This window comes from Mirounga angustirostris, unplaced genomic scaffold, assembly GCF_029215605.1.
Source record: "Mirounga angustirostris isolate CCGP_5_RB_7025 unplaced genomic scaffold, mMirAng1.0.hap1 SCAF_1, whole genome shotgun sequence".
In the NCBI taxonomy this organism is placed as follows: domain Eukaryota; kingdom Metazoa; phylum Chordata; class Mammalia; order Carnivora; family Phocidae; genus Mirounga; species Mirounga angustirostris.
The window spans coordinates 162,607,971-162,627,746 of NW_026991709.1; the positions used below are offsets into that span (position 1 = coordinate 162,607,971).

The 19,776-nt window shown below is 44.6% G+C and overlaps 1 protein-coding gene across 8 annotated transcripts in view; it reads left to right on the forward strand.

Annotated features, from left to right (window-relative positions):
- Positions 1–19,776, forward strand: part of RAF1 (Raf-1 proto-oncogene, serine/threonine kinase) — a 70,287-nt gene that overhangs the window by 49,470 nt on the left and 1,041 nt on the right. For 5 of the 8 annotated variants that reach the window (XM_064592034.1, XM_054504580.2, XM_054504582.2 and 2 more), the window contains 12 exons: positions 715–813; positions 2,611–2,764; positions 3,588–3,647; positions 6,293–6,320; positions 6,429–6,556; positions 6,919–7,036; positions 14,970–15,054; positions 15,818–15,994; positions 17,473–17,519; positions 18,727–18,845; positions 19,208–19,339; positions 19,449–19,583. In XM_064592034.1, coding sequence (XP_064448104.1) covers positions 715–813; positions 2,611–2,764; positions 3,588–3,647; positions 6,293–6,320; positions 6,429–6,556; positions 6,919–7,036; positions 14,970–15,054; positions 15,818–15,994; positions 17,473–17,519; positions 18,727–18,845; positions 19,208–19,339; positions 19,449–19,583 — 1,282 coding nt within the window. The remainder of the gene's footprint in view (positions 1–714; positions 814–2,610; positions 2,765–3,587; positions 3,648–6,292; positions 6,321–6,428; positions 6,557–6,918; positions 7,037–14,969; positions 15,055–15,817; positions 15,995–17,472; positions 17,520–18,726; positions 18,846–19,207; positions 19,340–19,448; positions 19,584–19,776) is intronic. The other 3 variants (XM_045861798.3, XM_045861797.3, XM_045861800.3) reach the window with 3 other exon arrangements.

Here is a 19,776-nt window from a genome sequence, read left to right on the forward strand (position 1 = left end):
GGGAGTGTTGTCATTAAACCACGATGGGAATGCCTCTTTTGCTTTCCCGGCAGTCACATTGCTTTTGCTTGTGTAGCCTGAGTGGCACAGGCTTGGAGTTTGGCAGACATGGGTGAGAACCTTGACGTTACCATTAACTAACTAATCACCGCTGAGCCTCAAGTGCACTCATCTGAAGAAAAGGGTAGAAAAGGTGCACTCATCTGAAGAAAACCCTCCTTGCAGGGTTCCCGTGAGGATTTAGTGAGGTAGCACCTGTGAAATTGCTGGGCACAAGTGTTCATCTCATTGAAAGAAGATGCCAGTTAATGCTAATCACTTTTATTTATGATTTTTGGTGCTGAATGACATTTTTCATATTCGGTCTTTTTATAAGTGTGTTTCCAAGACAGAATATTTCCAGAAAAGTTCTATGTGATTTAGCTTATCATGTACCCTGCGATAGTGTTAAAACTGGATACTGGACCAGTATTCTTTTTTTAGAAATGCACACTAGAGCCTATATGTTCATTGGCAGGTCAGTATTGTTCACATTCTGTACTCATTCAAACCCAGTCATTTGGGTTGGTGGTCCCTTTTGCTCTGGGTAGCCTAAAATGGTCGAGCAAAATGTGACTAGAAGATGTTTAGTTTGAGTAGCTGTTAGCAAGAGTAGCAAGGCAAGGCAGTCTGACCCTGTAAAATTACTGCAATTCTTCCTCTGATTTCATGTAGATTGTTTCCAAATTCTACTATTGGTGATAGTGGGGTCCCAGCACTGCCTTCTTTGACAATGCGTCGGATGCGAGAGTCTGTTTCTCGGATGCCTGTTAGGTAATTTTTTTACTTACAGCTTTTCTTTGGAAAATTCTATTGGGGTGGGTGGGATTAAAAGCCTGAATACAAAAGACTGGAGTTCCTTTGCATTTCCTTCTCTCCCTGTGTAAACCCTTTACTACTGCGGGACTTAATACTGGTGTTAAAGCAAAATGTGGTCCTGTAGCTTTTACATTTTGGAAAGTGACTGTGACTGCAGTTTTCTTCTATTATCATAGCATGTCCCTTTATAGCTCATCACATTTTAAAGAGCTTCAGATTTTGCCTCCCTCCGTATGGTAGCAAGTTGTACCTCAAGGGAAGGGTCCCAAAACTATATACAATGATCCAATAAAAATAAAACTCCTAACTTTGGAATGCTAATTATGGCCTTGCATTGCTAAAAACCATGGTATTTAATAGACTGTGATCTTTAAAAAGAGTCGAATTAGATTTTTTAAATTTTCATAAAGATTTTATTTATTTATTTGAGAGAGAGAGAGCACAAGTGGGATGAGAGTCAGAAGGAGAAGCAGATTCCCCGCTGAGCAGGGAGCCCCCGATGTGGGACTCGATGCCGGGACTCCAGGATCATGACCTGAGTCGAAGGCAGACACTTAAGGACTGAGTCACCCAGGCGCCCTCGAATTAGATTTTTAATATGAATATCCTTTCTGATGTGCCTGTGAGTTTGGACATAACTTGTTTTTATTCTGATCTCCACCTTTAAAGTCAGAGCTTTGTTGAGTTCACTTGTCTTGTTCAGTGTTACATATGAATTTGGAACCTAAAATAAAATCTGCATCTTCGTCAAAATATCTGACTTGAATGTATATATAATTGAATAACATTTAATGACCTTTTAAAAACTACCATGGAAATTTTTAAAGGCAGCAGATCTCAGAACAAGGAATTTGTATTGAAATGATATCTGGATATACATTTGTGTATGACTTTTATTTTTCTTGATAATTTGAAAAGCAAGTCTGACCAAAATTTTACATGCTTCTGAAAATTTCATACTAGAAGATAAGCTTCTGAGGGCCTAAACATGCACTTACCTGAGAAGGCAATTTTTCAGGGCAGTAGAACAATTTCTCTTAGAAAAACTAGCCTTTTTTTCCTTGAATTCATGCATAGTGTTACTTGAATCTGAACAAAACTCAAAATAATCTGTAGAGCAAATAATGAAAATGTTATACTTACTGCATGTTCCCACTGTGGTTGATGGGGGAGTGGGGTTGGCTGGAAGAGGCCAGTGATTATTTCACAGTTGCGCATTGGCATCTTGAAAACTGAATTCACATTAACTGACTTTGAAAGCTGGTTAAGTGGGGAGAGGGTGCATAGTGGCTAAAATGCTGGCTTTTTTGCAGAGATGCTCAAATAGTCTGTCTTAAATCTAAGACTCTTCCTTCAAGCTCTCTAAATCAGTCTGGGCAAGTGCCAACTCGCTTGGTTGGTGGTAGCATGGTTGGCAAATGCTAATCTATTCTCTCCTAGAGATGGTCTGAAAATTTTGTATATTCTGTCAAGGTGATTTATTAAATAGAAGACAACTTAAAATGTATTGTTGTTTTCATGTGAATTCCAAGCACATGTATTCTTTCCTTTTTAAAAATTGGCATGCAAAAGCACCTAGACAGAAGAAATTTTTTAAGTGGTGCCTGTTGAAAGAAGGGAACATTTTGTCCAAGGTTTTAGTACAAGTAGGATTTGTCCCTGAGTATCTTAATGAAGTAAATAGTTGAAAGACTTCACTAGTGGGGAGGGCTGAGTGTCATTCATGGAGTTTTCTTTTTCCTCCTTGTCTAGTTCCCAGCACAGATACTCCACACCCCACGCCTTCACATTCAACTCCTCCAGCCCTTCCTCTGAAGGTTCCCTCTCCCAGAGGCAGAGGTCGACGTCCACACCTAATGTCCACATGGTCAGCACCACCCTGCCTGTGGACAGCAGAATGATTGAGGTAATAGGGCCCCTTGTGGGTGGTGAGAAGTATCAGTTTGTTATTGGGGTGGGGTTGACTGTTGTGTCAGAGAGTTTTGGGTTTCTTTTTTTTAATTTATTTTTTATTTTATTTTTCTAAAGATTTTATTTATTTGACAGGCAAAGACAGTGAGAGAGGGAACACAAGCAGGGGAAGTGGGAGAGGGAGAAGCAGGCTTCCTGCCGAGCAGGGAGCCTGATGTGGGGCTCGATCCCAGAACGCTGGGATCGTGACCTGAGCCGAAGGGAGATGCTTAACGCCACCCAAGCGCCCCGAGTTTTGGGTTTCAAACCTGATAAAGAATGTTGCTGCATTTTCTCAGGACCCTGGATTTTGTGAATTTATTTTTTAACCATTATATCTGTACACTGGCTGGATAATCCGACTGGAATATCATTCAAGTGGAGAACTGAAATTTCCTGAAGAAATGTTATTAACATTTGAACTCGTTCTTTCCATTTTAGTTTTGAATAGGACTTGAGTGAACTAGTGAATGAGCTATATAAAGAGTAGTTTGGTGTGGGAAAGAAAATAATAGTGATGGAGAACTACAAGCCCTCTGAGAGACTCTTAAGTGATTTTATTTAGAAATAGAAGGGTGGAGTCATTGGATTACTAAGCAGGTTATTTAGGGAGATGTAAAAGTACCCAAAGCTAGCGTTTTCAAACTGCTTTTTCTTTTCTTGGCTTTTTGGTGTGTTCTATTTGGTTTGCTTTCTAATTCATCTTTAATAACAACTGAATACACTTAAATACTTCCTTTGTTCTTTATTCTTCTTTATTTCTCATTGCTTTGGACTAGAATAACAGCCTGAATGCTTCTCCCAGGGCGTGGTCCAGACGATTTTGTTTGAGGGGAAGAGTAGGTATTCTTCTTCATGCCTTTGCTTTCTTGTAAATTAACAGGATTGCTAAGACTTGGACAGTAGCCTATCAAAAATGAAACAGTCACTAAGTTAAATTTTATATTTCTTGCCAGACTTGTTTTCCCGTTTTCTTTTTTGACAATAGAGTACATAGGAGTTTTAAAAAAAAAAAATGTGGGATTGCTGACAGGTGAAATAAATTCTCAAGTGAGATTTTGAGCCAAGGACATTAAAATGTTTTTAAAAAAATTAATTCCAACCAAAGACTAATGCTAGATTTATTTAGTTGGTGCTCAGAGCATCACTGTTGGTATTTATACCTCTTTTAGAAACAGGACATGTCTATTTGGTTGATATGCCCTGAAAATCTTTTGCTAAAAGCTTATCAGTGACAACTATGTTCTCCCTGCATCATGAATTGTCCTTGAAAAATCTCAGGGACACCTGCCACTTCAGGTACAACTGTATCTCAGACCTCAAATCACTTTCCAAATGCCTGTCCTACCAGTCAGAGGTGGCAGGGACTCAACAAAAATGTTGGCTTCTGCATGTGGGCCTGAACTGGCCATTTGAGGGGGCACTTTGAATAGCACAAGATTATTGTGAGGAGGTCATGTGTATGCAAGGTATGAATTTTGTTACTTCTATCATGATTAATCCTGATAATAAAATGATATACTAGTGATTTCTGTTATATGATTTATTTCTGTGTAAACACCCTAATTATGAGAGGGGACATTAAAAGTGAAAATTCTTGAATTTTTATTAAAAAGTAACTAGCACTATTGTATTAATTCTTTCTAAGCCTAATTTAGAGGCAGAGCAAATTTTGATTTTTTTTTTTTAATCACATGATTCAGCTTTTTAAAGTATACATTCTTTGTTTAAACCATTTGTTGTTCTCTTTAATATTTAGATTACAAGATGATTGAAAAGTTCTTTCTAGGGCACCTGGATGGCTCAGTTGGTTAAGGGGCTGCCTTTGGCTCGGGTCATGATCCCAGGGTCCTGGGATCGAGTCCCCGCATCAGGCTCCCTGCTTGGCGGGGAGCCTCCTTCTCCCTCTCCCTCTGCCTGCCTCTCTGCCTACTTGTGCTCTCTGTCTCTTTGTCAAATAAATAAATAAATAAAATCTTAAAAAAAATTCTTTCTAGGATAAATCCAACTGTAGAAATTAGCTCAGAATAAAATACGAGGTATATAATGGATACAGGGCAGAAAATTACTGTGACATTAAGAAAAAAATCCTAGTGCATAGTAATATAATTCTGGTCAGTAAAAATACATTGTGCCATGCTTTGACTAAAAACAGAGTGGATTAGTTGGACAATAAAGCTATAGCTGCTGAATATTCTGTTGAAATTCACGTTATTTTTGGCCAGTGTTTTGTCTACCCGGCAGTCATCCTGTCTACTTAAAAATAGAGATTCCTGGGCTTCCCAGCTTCCCTCCCAGAAATACTTAATCAGTCCTAGTTGAGGGGAGGAGGAATCGGTATTCTTAAACACCTCTCCAGGTGATTCTAAAGACTGGCCAGGTTTGGGAACCCCAGGTCCAGGCTTTATTGCTTGGGTGGGGCTGCCAGGGGCAGCTTGGTTTATGATTCCTTTTATCTTGTAAAAATGTTATGGAGTGGAAACATTCCATTAATAGTTCTGTGAAAAAAGTATCTTTATTGTGGTTACACAAAGAAAACAGAGTTGGGGTTCCTAGAAAAATACCTTTTTGAGGATATGGAGGCCAAATGGTTTTATATAATAATTATTTCTATATTCCAAGTGAGGATTTATAAAATGGGAATTTAGGTCTTATGGAAGGCCTTGTGATTTAAACTGTTCTACCCAAACAGTTTCTAATAAGTTCTAAAGGTAGTCTTTGACTTCTCACCTAAGTAGAATGTAACTAATTTCAGAGCTTACCCATAAGGTCTCCAGGAGCATTTTGTGGTGAATGAGCTCAGGGCTGAGATCCATGCGTGATGGTTTTGGGTTCTATTTCTGCCACCTACTGGCTGTGTGATCCTGGTCAAATCTCTTTATCTGTTTATATATGTTTTCTTATATGTAAAATGTAGGTTTTGGACTGGGGGATTTATGGTCCTTCCAGCGTTTCATGATTTTAGGCTGGGGTACAGTAATGTAGTCATGGTGCTTTACCCTTATCCAATCCAACTTCTGGTCAATGTGCCCTGAATTCCTAGAAGAGTAAGAGTGAGCTTGCCACCTAATCCCCAAGTTCTGTTTTTGTTTCGTTTTGTTTGAGCCTCAGTGGAGCAAGATCCTCAATCATTGGAAAGATCTCAGCTGATAGTAACTTTGCTAGTGTTCCTGCAGGAGTGTCACTTTGCTATATGCATTGCTTTCTCCTGAGAAAAGGAATGTAGTTTCCATTCCAAGTGAATGTGGTATATGAAAAAGCTAACATCAGTTCTCCAAATAATTGGTGATAATCTTGGAGATAATTGGCTACTGACATTTGGTAAATTTAATCAAAGGAATGTTAGAATATATAATTAGACCTTTTGTATTTTAGAGGTTTTATAATCTACTTTGTTTCTGTAAATTCTCCTCCTCCCCTTTCCTTCCCCCAGAGAACATCTTTTCTGGTGCAGAGATTGACCAGCTTTCCTTTTCTATTTCAGGATGCAATTCGAAGCCACAGTGAATCAGGTACTTGTCCAAAGTTACTTAGCAAATAATAATGGGCTTTTTCTCTTTATGCTATGTATCTTCTGTTGGCTTATCCATGTGTGTATTCTGTTTGTCTTGTCTATTAAGCCTCACCTTCAGCCTTGTCCAGCAGCCCTAACAACCTGAGCCCAACAGGCTGGTCACAGCCCAAAACCCCTGTGCCAGCACAGAGAGAGCGGGCACCAGGATCTGGGACCCAGGAGAAAAACAAAATTGTGAGTATGGCTTACAGTACCTCCTGTGTGTGAGGATTTACTAAGAAAAACCTAGTCAGGATTGAGAGTACTTTTAATTGGGGTAGGGTGGGGGCTCTAATAAAAAAACACTTAATGAAGGGTATCATAAACATCAGTGCCGTTTTTGGCCTGCTCGTGTTGAAGAATTTGGTGGCTTGTTGTAAGGCAGGGCAGAACTAAAATGCTATTTTTTTCAAAATATCAAAATTGGAAGTACAGGTAGTGTCCACCTTTAAAAGATAGGAGAATGGGTGGATTTGGGTTGCTCTTTTCTCTGACACCCTCATTAAACAGAGCTTTACCATTGCATGGAGTGTGTTAATGATCTCTGCTGGTTTCAGAGGCCTCGTGGACAGAGAGATTCAAGCTATTACTGGGAAATAGAAGCCAGTGAAGTGATGCTGTCCACTCGGATTGGGTCAGGCTCCTTTGGCACGGTGTATAAGGGCAAGTGGCACGGTATGTTTGGGGCACGCCTTCTACCGCAAGGCCCACAGAGGGCCAAGGAGGGGGTCCTGTCGATTCACTGTGTTGTGCCGCTCGCGGTCATGCTCTCCAGGGACAACTGATTACATCTGAAGCTTGAACTTCATATCTCAGTGACATTTCACAGCATTGGTCTTAGATTCAGTGATGCTGTAATTGGTATGGTATGGTTTCCAGGTGAACCTAGAAATTGGTGAACAAGAGTTGAGCCCTCTAGTCAAGTGTCAGGAACTGATTAAATCTAGGCTGCACGGGGGATGTGCTTTCAAGTTCCTTAGATGAGTAAGAGTCCACTGCTATGAGGGGGGCATGGATTCTAAAACAGAAAGCTGGAAAAAACCTTAGAGATTGGCATGTAGAAAACTGAGGTCCCAAGAGGGGAACTAACATGCCCATGGTCAAACAGCTGGGCTTAGGAAAGCCTGGAGCCTCATGAAGCAGGTTCTCTTGCGCTGCCCTGGCTCGGTTGTGGGGAACCCCCATCAAGCAGGGAACGCACAGATTTCATTCTTGAATCTATGTGGAGTGTTAGTGTTCTTATTGTAATGGAAACACTTTGTCACTTGGAAGAAAGGTACAATTTTAAAATCTGTGGACACAGCTTATGTATTTTGGCAACATACTTAACATTTTTCCCTCAGATTTTTAATGCCTCTGGCTTTAGGATGTTAGCAAATATAGGGAACATTTGTTTGAAAATGCTCCATGTTCCCCAAAAGTTGTCCTTCTGAATTCACATTTTAATGAAGAAAAAAATAGCCTAAAGTGCCTAGCTATATTTCTAGTTTGGATGGTTTCATGTTTATCTTTATACATACAGGGGCAGAGATTGAGAGAAGTTAAGAACATCAAATGAACAGAGCATTAAAATCAAGGTGTTGAAAACTGAGAAACATCTCCAGTCTTCTGAGTACCTTATGTTAATAAATATATGGGTTTGCCACTTGTAGCTAGCTAATCGTCTGATAAATGTCTTGTTCTTTAAGGAAACTGGCACAGGACTGAATATGTGATTCCTTTTCCTTTGAAGATTGTATCTAGTGTACTACCGGCCTGCCTCCCCGGGTCACAGAGAGTTTATGCTCTTGCAGGGTATTTCCCAAATAGATGTCATAAATGTCTTGGCAATTCCCTTAGAAAGGAAAACAATTAATTTTTTTTTTACTATTGAAGTATAGTTGACATACGGTGTTCATTTAGTTTCAAGTGTACAACATAATGATTTGACAGTCCTGTACATCATGCTCACCACACGGAGTGTAGCTGCCATCTCTGTCACCGTACAGTGTTATGGTATTATTGACTGTATTCCCAGTACTGTACTTTTAGTTCCTGTGACTTATTTCTTTTATAACTGGAGGTTTGTACCTCTTAATCCCCATCACCTGTTTGGCCCATCCCCCTACTCCTCTCCTCTCCAGCACCACCAGTTCTCTGTATTCGTGAGTCTGTTTCTGCCCTTTTTGTTGATTGTTCCCTTGTTTTATATTTTAGATTCCACATGTAAGTGAAACCATATGATATTTTTCTTTCACGGATTTATTTCACTTAGCATAATACCTTCTAAGTCCATCCATGTTGTTGCAAATGGCAAGATCTCTCTCTTTTTTTTTTTATGACTGAGTAATATTCCATTGTGTATATATATCACATCTTTCTTTATTCATTTATGGATGGACACTTAAGTTGCTTCCATATCTTGGTTATTGTAAATAATGCTGCTGTGAATGTGGGGGCGCAGATATCTTTTCAAGTTAGCGTTTTCGTTTTCTTTGGGTAAACACCTAGCAGTATAGTTACTGGATCTTATGATAGTTCTATTTTTAATCTATTGAGGAACTTCTGTACTGTTTTCCACAGTGTCTGCACCAATTTACATTCCTATAAACAGTGCACAGGGTTTCCTTTTATTCCACATCCTCTCCAGATCTTGTTATTTCTTGTCTTTGATACTAGCCATTCTGACAGGTGTGAGGTGATGTCCCATTGTAGTTTTGAGTTTTTATCTACATTTCCCTGATAATTAGTGATATTGATCACCTTTTCATGTACCTGTTAGCCTTTTGTATTTCTTTGGAAAAATGTCTCTTTAGAACCTCTGTCCATTTTTAAATCAGATTGTCTTTGGTGTTGTGTGAGTTCTTCATATATTTTGGACATTAATCCCTTATTACATAAATCATTTGCCAATACCTTCTCCCATTCAGTAGGTTTTCTTTTTGTTTTTGTTGATGGTTTACTTGGCTGTGCAAACGCTTTTATTTTGGTATAGTCCCATGGAAAAAGAATGTAATCTTGTGGGATGAAGTGCTTGTATCTGAGACAAGGCTGTTAGTAATTATAGGAGGTAGAGCAGTACATATTGCTTTTAATGCTTCCATTAGGAGCACTTAATCATTTTTATAAAAGATTTATTTATTTTAGAGAGAGAGCAGGGAGGGGCAGAGGGGGAGAGAGAATCCCCAACAGACTCCGTGCTCAGCATGGAGCCTGATGTGGGGCTCAATCCCAGGACCCTGAGATCATGACCTGAGTTAGATGCTTAACCAACTGAGCCACCCAGGCGCCCCTGCACTTAATAATTTTTATACCACATTTTTAAAGCATCAGCTGAAAGCCAGTAGATGTGTAGTTAAGTGGTGCTCAAATTTAAGTTTCCTCTTCTTGAGCATTTTTATTTGGGGGGATTCATAATTTTTCAAAGCATTAGTTACATTTGCCACACTACTGCCTGTGAGCTTGTGTTTTCTCTTAATTCTGTAAGCTTTTGGACTATGGTAAGGGGATGTATTTGTTACAGTGTTACTTCCAGAAAGACTTCTGTTAGAATGTAGATAACATGTCTAATACTTTTTTTTTTTAAGATTTTATTTATTTATTTGACAGAGAGATAGAGCACAAGTAGGTGGAGCGGCAGGCAGAGGCAGAGGGAGAGGGAGAAGCAGGCTTCCCGCTGAGCAGGGAGCCTGACGCGGGCTCGATCCCAGGACCCTGGGATCATGACCTGAGCCAGAGGCATCCACTGAGCCACCCAGGTGCCCCAAAAGATTTATTTATTTATTTAAGATTATTTATTTATTTATTTGACATAAAGAGACACAGCGAGAGAGGGAACACAAGCAGGGGGAGCGGGAGAGGGAGAAGCAGGCTCCCCACTGAGCAGGGAGCCCGACGCGGGGCTCGATCCCAGGACCCTGGGATCATGACCTGAGCCGCAGGCAGATGCTTAACGACTGAGCCACCCAGGTGCCCCAACATGTCTAATACTTTTAAGATTCTAGTTTTTTTTTAAGTTTCAAAAGTCAGAGGAACAAGGAGCAGTGGGCTTTTATGTCAGCCCCTCAGAAAGCAAGCCGTGGTCTGTGAATGAAATAAAACAAGAGGGCCAGGGAAACCATAATTTCTGGATTGTTTGTGCTATACTTCCTTCTTTGTGTGTTTTGTTGTTGTTGCTGTTTTTCTGGTTCCTGTATACAATAAAATGTTTATTCAGTTTCTTAAAAATTACAGTTGTGGTGGTGATTTAAAAAATTTTTGATTCTACCTAGGAACTGTGAAAGTAGACAGAGCCTCAGAGCAGCCAAGATGGAGGCCTCAGATCCATGAACTAAAGCTCACTTATTTCGTGTAAGAAGCTGTCCTTAGGCTTACACACAGAGCCTAAGTTTGGGATCTGATTTGCCAGCCTCTGCAGATGATAAACGATACAGTCAAAGGGATGCAGCCAGCAGTACTGATGGTAGCCGGGGCTGTCACAGATGGCCTGAGGAGAAGACAGCAAAGCCCTCAGTCTTGGGCTGCGTTAGTGTTGAGGCCACCAGCCTCGTGGAGCCCATGTCCAGGTCCCCATCCCAGCCTAGCGCTGAGCTTTATAATTTTTGAATCAGTAAGAAGAGCCGGAGTGGTGTTCATTCTATTCTGTTCTAGAAAGCAGGGGTGTACCTAATAGGTTTTAGGTAACCCTAAATGTTTAAAACAGGAAATGGGTGTTTAAAAAAGGTAAAACATACCATATTTACCAACTGATAATAGCTCTTCCTTCTTCAGTGGTAGCTGAATGAGATACCAGTATCTTACCAAAAACATAAAATCAATAGGAATGTGTCATAACTCGTTTGTAGTACATTTGCCTCTGATTTCACTGTTAAGGGAAAGTAAGGAGCCCTGGTGTCAGGAAAAGTAACTACTTCCCGCAGTTGTTTTGAGCTACCCTCTATAACATGTTCCCTGGTCATTTACCTTGGTCATTTTACATATTACTTGCTAAAGGAAGGAAGTACCATCCTTTAGATGTTGCAAGATTGCCAACTATAAGGGTGTGTGGATAATTCCAGAAGGAAAAGAAATGTTAATACTATACAATTTTCTAGTCATCTTAGAAACATGTTCAAAAGAAAGAGATTAGCAATAAGCAGTATTACTAAATATCTGTTGCATGGAATGCTGGAGAGGTGGACTTGGGTGGTGTGCTTGGCCCTGAGGACTTCCACGGCAGGTTGGAGAACAGCCTTTGTTGGAGGTCCAGACCTGATTGTGTGCACCTGGGGGCCTCCAGCTGGGCACCGAGTCTCAGCTTCCCCGCCAGAAACGGACTCCTGACCTGTGCTGTGAGCGGCTGGGTCCCTAGTATTCCGTGTCAGCGGCTGTCCACACAGACCACGCCAGAACTTCGGACAGCTTGTCCATTCATAACAGCCCTTGCGGGCAGTTGCACCTTAGAATTCATTCATTTCTTTATCCGCTGTTTCCTGAACATTCTTCTAGTATCAAGCATTCTTCTAGGGGCTACGAGTGAAGCAGTGAACAAAACAGATAAAAATTCTTTCTCTTATGGGTTTTCTGTTCTGGTGGGGACAATAACTAAGCGAAGTAAAGTAGAAAGTGTGTAATAAGTGCTAAAGAGAAGAAAATGGAGGAAAGCTGGTATGGAATGTCAGGCCCCGTGCAGTTTTGGTGGGTTAATAGGGAAGGACTCTGCTGAGGAAGCAGCACTTGGATGATGCAAGCAGCACTTGCAGGGGCGGGCAGATTCCTGAGGAAGCAGCAACACGGGGTTTGAAGTGGTCCACTCGCCTGACTGTTTGAAAAGATGTTGGAAGTCAGATTATGCAAGACCTTCAGGAGGCTTGGGTGAGCCTTGGCCTGAAATTCAGAATACTGGGGAGCTTATTACCAGAGAACTCATTCTAGTTCGGGGCAGTCCTACCCGTACAAAACCGTTCGTTCTTTATAGGAGTTGAAATCCATTTTCCTATAATGTTTGCCCATTGCTCCTAGCAGATTGAATTCCTGTTACGGCAATGCTTGGAGTATTTGCATGAAAATGAAGGAATGCTATATAGTATACAGTCTCTGGGTTTCAGTAAAAAATTGCATATAATCTGTTAACTACAAACCGTGAGCTGGCAGGCAGGATGGGTCCTTGTAGGCGCCATAGGGGCTCTTCTGTCTTTGGTTTGACCCTGTTCAGTCTTCCCACCAGTGACTTGTGTGAAGTCACAGGTAGAGACAGCAGATGACTTACACGGAGCCATAGTGCAGATTTGGGTAATAGAGTTTAGAAAGGTGAGAGAATTTGAACTGGCTCTGGTGATGGAACAAAGAGATTATGAACTCTGAGCAGGGAAAGTAAGTCCTGCTCACTCTGCCAAGAAGTAGAGGCCGGAGGTGGAGATGTTCGTCTGACTGCAAGGTCAGAGAGTCACTATAAGCGGGCTTTGGCTGCTGGTGAGTCTTCTGAGCTCTGAGGTTACATTATGATCAGGTCCAAAATGGGTGACACAGAAGGTGAGTTTGGTGACAACTGAAGTGCGCCCCTGCGAGAGCTGTAAAAAGGGAAAGGTCCCAAGGAGCACCCCCTCCTGAGGGCCCATCCAGCATCTCCCCAAGCCTTCCTCTACCCACCCTGGCCTATCCCTTTAAAACCCTGCCTAGTGCCTGGGCCACCAGCATTGTCCTTTCCTGGCCCCACCCTCAGCCATATCAGACCAGCCCACCTTCCTGGGGTTTCTTGCCTCCAGCCTTCCTTTCTGTCACTAGTGTCACTGCTGTTGCCTGTATCTTGTCTGCAGATGCGAGGCTCTTGGGGCAAGACTCCTCCCTGGCCTCTGTCCTAGTCTGCAGGGGCCCAGATCACACACTAGAGTTCCCTAAACATACTCATGTTTTTTTTCATCCCCCTTTCCTTCCCTTTATTCCTGGTATATCTAGTTTGGGACAGCCTGTCCCATTTAGTTAAATCCTTCCCTTGGCTTATATCCTGTTTGTTTCAGAAAACCTTTCTACATCCTCTCTGCAAACAGATTTACTCTCCTGTCTTACTCTCCTGTCACCTGCCCCCAGCATTCTCATCTTGGCTCAGACTGCTCCAGAATGAGCAATTCTGCAGGAGACTCTTATCCTCCTCCTCAGTCATAAGGAACTTTAGGTGGGGCTGCATGGTTTACCAGCTCTGTCTTCCTGGATAGAGGGCAGCTCTGGGCCCTCGGTAAACCCATGTGCTAGTGAATTGGATGAGCTCCTGCTATTAAGTGGGGACTTCAGCTTCAGATGATAAAACCAGAGACCACAGGGCAACAGTTTGGGACCTGTCCTAAGAACCATCTCTTTACCAGTTCTCAAGTGAAGTGAGGAATGTTCCCACGGAGGCTGCTTGCAAGGGGGCCCTGCCGAGGGGGCGTGTTTGGTAAGTGGGGGAATTCTGTTACCTCCGAGGTGCCATCAGCCAGCTCCTACTTTGTTTGATCCTCAGAAGTCTGTGTTCTAGTAAAATTCATTTGCCAAGAAAATCTGAGGTCCTTATAGGGCTTTGTGTCATTTATTATAATTACTATGCTAAATACAGCATAGAAACACTTCAGAAAGTGTAGCACACGTAAAGTAGACTCGATCTCTGGATGTTTCTGAGGTTATGTAAAGAGGCTCGCAGTGTGGCACAGTCTGTGGTCAGTGTGGAAGTTAGAAGGTCAGCCACTGGAGTCAGACTGGGGTTCTGATCCCGGCTCCGGCACTTCTGGTTTGAGGCTGTATGACCTTGGATGGGGACTGAGCTTCTGTGTTGCTTGTGAACTGAGGGTGACATGACGGCCCTTATGTCATAGGGCAGCTAGGAGGCCTGAAGGCGACAGTGCCGGCGAGGACACACGCCGTCCCAGGGCACAGTCAGCAGGCGGTGTGGATCACTAGGGTTAGAGCTTCATGGTATTAAAGGCAAAGCAGCTTAATGAAGTTGTATAAGGCACCATCTCAGGGCTCACTAAAATGTGGCTGCTGAGGGGCGCCTGGGTGGCTCAGACGGTTAAACATCTGCCTTCGGCTCAGGTCCTGATCCCAGGGTTCTGGGATCGAGCCCCGCAGCGAGCTCCTCGCTCAGCAGAGAGCCTGCTGCTCCCTCTCCCTCTGCCTGCTGCTCTGCCTACTTGTGCTCTCTCTCGCTGTCAAATAAAATCTTAAAAAAAAAAAAAAAAAAAATCCATTGGAACCAAAAAAGAAAAAAAATGTGGCTGCTGAGTTTGGTATCACCTGCTTGCTAAATGGCCGGTCTCCTGGCCCAAAAGACGCTGTGTCTGCTGGCCCCCTCTGTGTCTGCCCACCACTGCCTCCCTCACAGTTCTGGCTTCGACCCTTCAGACGTGTGACCTCGCCGCTGGGGAGGCCAGGCTTCATAGGAAGAGTTGAAACCAAACCTGTTCAAGGCCTGTGTGGTGTTATTTAAAGGATAGTAGTAGAACATATTTAACTTTTTTCAGCCACTTGGGCAATTTAGAAATTTGTGTATTTGTTCTATATGTGCAGGTAACGTGATATCTGAATAAGTGATTCGCTATCTTTCTCAAAACTAGGGTATGTGAAAAACAACAAAATAAGGTCATTCAACTGATTGCACTGACTACAAACTAATTTGCAGGAGATGTTGCAGTAAAAATCCTAAAGGTTGTCGACCCCACACCAGAGCAGTTCCAGGCCTTCAGGAACGAGGTGGCTGTCCTCCGGTGAGTAGGGCGCCAGCCTGTCCAGCCTCCCCGGAGTGGCAGGGGTGGGCGCGGCTGGTGGGGCACGGGCATGCAGGGCATGTGCACAGGTCTCCGAGGGCCCACGGCTGGGACTGGTGCTTAGTGTTCACTGCGGAGTCCTGTGGCTGGAACTCTTTCCTTACAAGTGAAAGGGTGTGGAAGGTTTCCTTCCAGCTCACCTGGTTGTCACATCTCTAGAAGCCGCCTGTGATGAGCACACCCCCCTTCCACTCCTCCAGGCCTGTGGGCGCACTACGCTCAACAGAAGAGCGGTTCTTCTCTGGGTTTTGGTTTGAGATAGGGAGAAACAGGTTCTCTTTTCGCATTTATTTCCAAGAGCTCTTTTTATGGCCAGTTTGCCTTATTCTGGACTTCAAAACCTTCAGCTTCTAAGTCCTTGAGTCATTATTTAGACTTGTAAGAATAAGGTGAATAATGGTGGATCCCACAGATCTGGGGTCCCGTGACCCCTGTGGGAGGAATCACGAGTGCAAGTTGATTGGAGAGAGTGTCCTCTCTCTGAAGGCCAGCACTGAGGCGAATAACAGTGGGGTTCCTTGTCACAACACCAACTTGATGATCAGCAATCCTGCGTGTTTGCTTTGCCAGCCACCCAGATTGTAAGCACGGTGGCGTCAGGGACACATAGGATCCGGCGTCAGTGGGAAAGCAGGGTAGATCTCTCTGTTCTGCAGCAACTGAAGAATCGGGGCCTTTTTTCTCTTCCCCCCACCCCCTCCAGCAAAACACGGCACGTGAACATCCTGCTCTTCATGGGGTACATGACGAAGGATAACCTGGCGATTGTGACCCAGTGGTGCGAAGGCAGCAGCCTCTACAAACACCTGCATGTCCAGGAGACTAAATTCCAGATGTTCCAGTTGATTGACATCGCCCGCCAGACTGCTCAGGGAATGGAGTGAGTAGATGGCTTGACGACTGGAGAGTCTGGGGTCCAGGCATCAACTTGCCCTCCATCGGGACCTGGGTTAGGAGAAAGCCAAGTCTGCTAAGTGGTGGGCTGAGGGAGGGAGAACTCCAGGTTCCTCGCCCAGGCTGAGGCCACCTGCCGTGGGGCTTAGATTCAGGTCGGAGCCACTGCCCTCAGAATTCACCCAGATGCCGAAGAGTGTAGTGTGGCCTCCAGACCTTCTGCTTGGACAGCCGTGGCACTGGCCTCTGCAGGAATGTGTGCTCTGAGCCGTGGCCCACCAGCACGTGTGCTTGTTCCACAGGAGGGGCTGGTTTTGGATAATTCATTTTCCTTTTGGAGAATGCCCGAGTCCTCCCTAGCACGTGCACGGAACACCACCCGTTTGAGTCTCTGTGCTTGAACACGTTTCTCTGTGAAAGGGGTGTGTGTGATGTGGTGTGTGTGTGAGTCACACTTCTCCTCTGCGGTACCTCTTACGTGGAAGAGCGGCAATTCCTCATAGCCCGAGCTGTGCTTGCAAGTGCTATGTAAAATCTCAACATTCTACTTTTAAAATTCATACGGAATTTACATTCTATACATTTTAAGAAATAAACTAGCCAGGGGCGCCTGGGTGGGTCAGTCAGTTAAGTGTCTGCCTTCAGGTCATGATCCCATCGAGGCTCCTTGCTTAGCGAGGAGCCTGCTTCTCTTCTCCCTCTGTCCCTGCTCTCTATCTCAAATAAAATCTTAAAAAAAAAAAAAATAGAATTACTTTTTAGAAAAAATTACGGCTATAATCCACATATTATAAAATTCACCCTTTAAACGCATACAACTTAATGGTTTTTAGTACATTCACAGAGTTGTGCAGACGTCACCGCTGTCTAATTGTAGAACATTTGTCATGATAGAAGATGAGGTTGGGGCATCTGGGTGGCTTCATTGGTTGAGCGTCTGACTCGTCGTTTCAGCTCAGGTCATGAACTCGGGGCCCTGGGATTGAGCCCCGGGTCCAGCTCTGCACTCAACACAGAGTCTGCTTGTCCTCCCTCTGTTCCTGCCCCCCTTGTTCACTCACTCTCTCAAATAGAAGATGAGGTCTTTTGTCTGGCTCAGCTTAGCATTAACGGGTTTGGGAGGTTCGTTCATGCTGTAGCACGTGTCAGTACCTCATTCTTTTCTGCAGCTGAACAGTATTTCATAGTATGGGTAGGCCACATTTTATTTATGCGGCCATTGGTGGGTGGACATTTGGGTGGTCAGAATTACTTTTTGAGTAGAAGTGATGCTTCGGGCACTGTGGCCTCACTTCCAGGTAAGGCACGATGTGGTCCAGCCTGCATCAGCGCCTGGCCAGGCCCCACCTGTAGCCCCTCACTGGGCGACAGGCGCTCAGGTGGCTTCCTTCCTAGCCACTATTTGACGCTGCTTTCTACCCATGTCCCTCAGACTGTTTTTAATGATTTATTTTTCCTTCACAGCTATTTGCATGCTAAGAACATCATCCACAGAGACATGAAATCCAACAGTATCCTTTGACGGTGGTTTTGTTTGACTGTTCAGTTCTAAATTTAGAAAAACAAAGGAGACTTTTTAGTTTATCCCAGCAAAAGTGACTTTGGAAAGATTTGCGATACATGTTTGGGTTATGCTTGAACGTTTTATTATGCTCTTCGTTACTAAATTTAACTTGGAGGGATGGGGCTTTTGTCTTTCATGTGTATGTCCAGCGCGTGGGACAGCGTGTGCCTGGTCAGAAAGTAGCTGCAGGCCAGATGTTTCAAGATTGTCAAAGTGATGACTAAAAATTGTCTTACTTCAGTGTACAGAAGTGGTTTCTTTAGAGGTCACTCTCGGAACCAGCCCTTCCCCTTTCTGAGACTGTTCCTGCAGAAGGGGACTAAACACAGAGTTTTCGTGCTGTAGGGCAGGAAATGTAACCCTTGTCCATGTGCCTCCCGCCTGCAGCCTTTCTGCCTCTCAGAGGAGTGTGGATGGCGTTACGGCCCTACTCTGCTTCGTGGCCAGTGAGAGGAGCCACAGTTGGGCTGAGTCAGATTGTGGGATGCGGCCTATTTGGGCCACTACGTTTTTGGGAGTGACACGTCCCGTCATGAGAGCAGAGCCCACAGATTTGAAGGCGGTATGTGTTACTGGGCATTGGCAGATCCCAAGTCGGCCTTAAACTGCCTGACTTCTTTATCCAGAAATGAGGTGAGTTTGGTCCTGATTTGAAGTCACCAAGCGGTCCCTATTCTAGTAAGAAGTCTCACAGGACAGTGCTCAGTGAGGGATGTGCCATTTGCTCTTCACATGTTTCAGGCATTTGAGGGCACAAAGCAGGCAGAAACAAATGTAAGCCATCACGGGCCAGGCCCGCTCCTTGCAGATGGCACGCTGTGCTCTTAGAAATCTTGGGGGTTAAGGCACCTGTGTCAGATGGGAAGGTCAGAAGGCCAGGGACCTGGCACCTAGAAGTGGCAACGGGGAGCAGCAGCATGGGGAAACTGCCTGATTTGGGGCTGGAGCCAAATAACGTGGCACCCTGAGCACAATGGCTGCGTGCCTCCTGGAGGAAGCACTTCTTAAAACTTCAGCAATCCAAGCAAACCAGTGCAGAGAAGGCTGGGGACAGACAGGAGGCCGAGAGATGCTGTGCTCTTAAGACCTGGGGGAAGTGTTTCAAAATAAACTTGACCATTCTTTTGAAACCAGAGTCCTTAACAAGCATTGAGATATATTTCTCCATGAAGGCCTGACGGTGAAAATTGGAGATTTTGGTTTGGCAACAGTGAAGTCGCGCTGGAGCGGTTCTCAGCAGGTTGAACAACCCACTGGCTCTGTCTTGTGGATGGTGAGAAAGAGGCGAGGCTCCCACTGGCAGGGTGCAGGGCAGAAGGGGTGCCTGGAGGTGTGTGTGCACACTTAGAGCGTTTGACGTCTCCCCAACGTTCAGATACCTCAGTGAGGCCTTGAGGGACATCAGACAGCCTGAGGCAGACGTGGGCTTCCCGGGAGCTGGTGATCAGAACCAGGCGGAGGCATAGGGGCTGCGTCCCAGAGACTAGGCTTCCTGAGCCTGTGTTAGCCTGAGCCCGAGCGGGGAAGAGTGGAGAACTGAGGAAGGGCCTCTCCTGCCCAGGGGGAGGGACAGCCTGGCGCTTGGATGTCTGTGGGGCCCAGATGGTGACGAGTGAATGCATTTTGTCCCCGTAGGCCCCTGAGGTGATCCGAATGCAGGATAACAACCCGTTCAGCTTCCAGTCTGATGTCTACTCGTACGGCATTGTGCTCTATGAGCTCATGACGGGGGAGCTTCCTTACTCCCACATCAATAACCGCGATCAGGTACGTGCCCTGGTGCAGACTGGCGTGCGAGGGCCGGACGGCGCTGTGGGAGCCGCCGCTGTCTGCTTTGTTCCTCCCCCCAGTCCCCCGACTGTGTGCTTGCTCTTAGATCATCTTTATGGTGGGCCGAGGGTATGCCTCCCCAGACCTCAGTAAGCTCTATAAGAACTGCCCCAAGGCGATGAAGAGGCTCGTGGCCGACTGCGTCAAGAAGGTCAAGGAGGAGAGGCCTCTCTTCCCCCAGGTGAGACTTGGCGCAGGGGCGCAGGGCCGGCTTCCAGGAGGAGTTCCTAAATGGAAAGGAGCAGGGAGGTGGGCTCCGGGTCTCCACCAGGTGCGGCAGGCGGGGTGGGAAGGGCCTGCGTTTGGGCTCCTCCCCCAAAGCTGCAGCTCCTGCTGTGACACCAAGGCCACCTAATGACACTGCGTTGTTGCAG